This window comes from Caenorhabditis briggsae, assembly GCF_000004555.2.
Source record: "Caenorhabditis briggsae complete genome, chrIV, whole genome shotgun sequence".
In the NCBI taxonomy this organism is placed as follows: Eukaryota; Metazoa; Nematoda; class Chromadorea; order Rhabditida; family Rhabditidae; genus Caenorhabditis; species Caenorhabditis briggsae.
The window spans coordinates 2,771,912-2,774,328 of record NC_013487.2 but is presented as its reverse complement, the minus strand read 5'-3'; the positions used below and the strand labels follow the sequence as shown (position 1 = coordinate 2,774,328).

The following is a 2,417-nucleotide window of genomic DNA, read 5'->3' as shown; positions in this document are numbered from 1 at the left end:
CCTTTTTTTAAATGCTCTAAATATCGAAAAATCGAGAAAACTCTCAAAAAATGCGTGATTTGCTGAAAAAGAGCGAGAAAAAACAAAAAATTAAAAAAAAAACGCAACTTGTCGTACAATATGCGACATGCTTACCGTAGTCATATTTGCGAGGCCGGCCGAGGCCTCGCGAGGCTTTTTCTCAATGAAGCGAACTTGCGACGGCCTCGGCCGCACAAAATTGCGCGAGGCCTTCGGCCGGCCGAGGCCGGCCTTTTGGACAGCCCTGATTTGAAATCACAAAAAATTCTCAAAATTTTAAAGATTCCGAACCAAAATATTTTGCCCTATTCATGACCGTTTCTAGTTCAAACTAAGTTTCAATTTTTTGGACAACACATATGATCCTATTTACTGTTGATCAGACAAGAAAAAGTTCAAATTCATTTACTCAGAAAGTTCTCTTGATGCGGAAAAAATGACATCGAGATCATTTTTTGAATTCTTCTGCTTCACTAACTTATCATTTTCTTTGAAATCAAAAACAAAAATTCACATCTGTCGGATGTCATCTTCTCTCTCCGAATATCTTTCAACTAACTATACAAAATGTCCCCTGGAAACCAGTTTCCTAGCCTCCTGGCAAGGTTTAGCCTATCCGAGTCATATAATTCAAGCATTCGGTTTCCCATTTCAATTGCTCACTTTTTGGTTAATCCTCAAAAAAACTCCGCAAAGTATGAAGTCCATTAAGACCCCACTTTTGATTGCTCATATTTGGTGTACAATTTTGGATTTTCATTTTTCCACCTTGGTTACGCCATATATGTTTCTTCCGTCGTTTACTTATCTGCCTGTTGGGGTTTTGAGCCTTTTTAAAGTTCCAGTTTTAGTACAGAGTCTGTTGATGGTACAAACTTTGATTGGTGAGTTTATTTTGAAGGATTTCATGTCCCTTTAAATGTGGGGAGACAAAAAATTTATTTCGAGAACTTTCTTTTCATTTTGTCCTGGTTTCATGAGTTTTGAATTAAAACAAATTTTTATATCCCCAGCTATACTGAGAATCTGAAACATAATTTTTGTTTCTAGAACTTCATACACCAATAAATGTTTTTGAGAATTTCCCTTTCAGTAAACAAAAATATGGTCTCCCGTTTCACTCGAACTTTGATGCTCAATTTTTTTGTGTCTTTTGTGCCAACACAACATTTGAAGATTCACTTGAACAGTTTTTTTCTGACCTCATTATAGTCTAGAGAAACTAGTAAATGTACGTGCAGATTTGAATTTCATTTTTTGGCTTACAACACTTTATGCCTTCTGATAAACCGTCAATTTTGAGCTCTTATAGGTATTTCATTTATTGTGAAAGATGTCGAAAAGTGGTCAACTGACAAAATGGTCATCACAATATCAGTAACGTTCTGTCGTCGTCCAGTTTTTCATATCTGCCACAGAAACTGAGATAAATTGGGTCAAGGTTAAGATACGGGTTTGATGCAATACTAAAATTATCTGAAAATTATGTAAAAAAATAGGAAATTTGAAACTGTAATTTTTCGAAAAATTGTTGACTTAAAAAGGGGGGTAGAAGATTTTTCGGAGGATTTTTGGAGCCAGGATATGCATTCTACCGTAGCGGTGTACAACGCTTAATGTCACTCTGCGTACAGTTGTCGTCCTCACCCTTATGTTTACCATCGGGCGCCCGCTCCACTTTGGCCCGCATGGCTCAGTCGATAGCGGCGCCGCACCTTCAATTCTTGCCCGACAAGTTCAACTCCTCGAGGGGCATGTTTAAACGGGATTTCGAAAACATTTTTTTCATGCCCCCCCCCCCCTAACCTTTAATTTCTTAGTCAAAATGTTCAAAAATCGCGAAATAGTTCATCAACAAAAAAATTGTTTAGAAAATAAACTTTCGAGCTTTAATGTCTGAATTTTTGATTTCGGAAGTTTAGTCGGTGAATGAGCTTGTATGCAAGTGCGCTCTGTTGATATGCAAAGCCAATGGAGGGAAACATCTGGGAACGATAGACCATGATCCTATTCAGAGATCTAGAGAAAAATATTGATATACACTTTGAGCGTGTTTCCATCGTTTTGTCAAGTTACAGAAAAGTTGAAATCGAGGTTTTGAAGCAGTGATTTTACGTTGATCCGATTTTTTCAAAGATTTCACAACATTTTGCCAAGTTTGAGATTAATCACAAAAATAGAATCCACTAAAAAAATTATCAGTTCAATGAAAAACTACAGCTTCAAAACCTAAATTTCTTCCTTTTTCTGTAACTATGTGCGATGGGCAAATAATTTCCGTAGCTGTAAATCAAACTTTTTAAAGGAATTGTCCGCCCCCTTCTTCCCTTATTATTCTTGTGCAAAAAAATTGGAGTTGTGGCCGAATTTTGACACAAGTTAGGCCACCGTATTTC

The 2,417-nt window shown here is 36.9% G+C and overlaps 1 protein-coding gene across 1 annotated transcript in view; it reads left to right on the top strand.

The window, feature by feature from the left end:
• Window positions 1-544: 544 nt before the first annotated feature.
• The window catches only part of CBG22331, a gene marked incomplete at both ends in the record, with an annotated part of 5,340 nt that continues 3,467 nt past the window's right edge, over window positions 545-2,417 (top strand). The window contains one exon of the mRNA XM_002647126.2: window positions 545-905. Within this exon, the coding sequence (XP_002647172.2) occupies window positions 545-905 (361 nt within the window). The remainder of the gene's footprint in view (window positions 906-2,417) is intronic.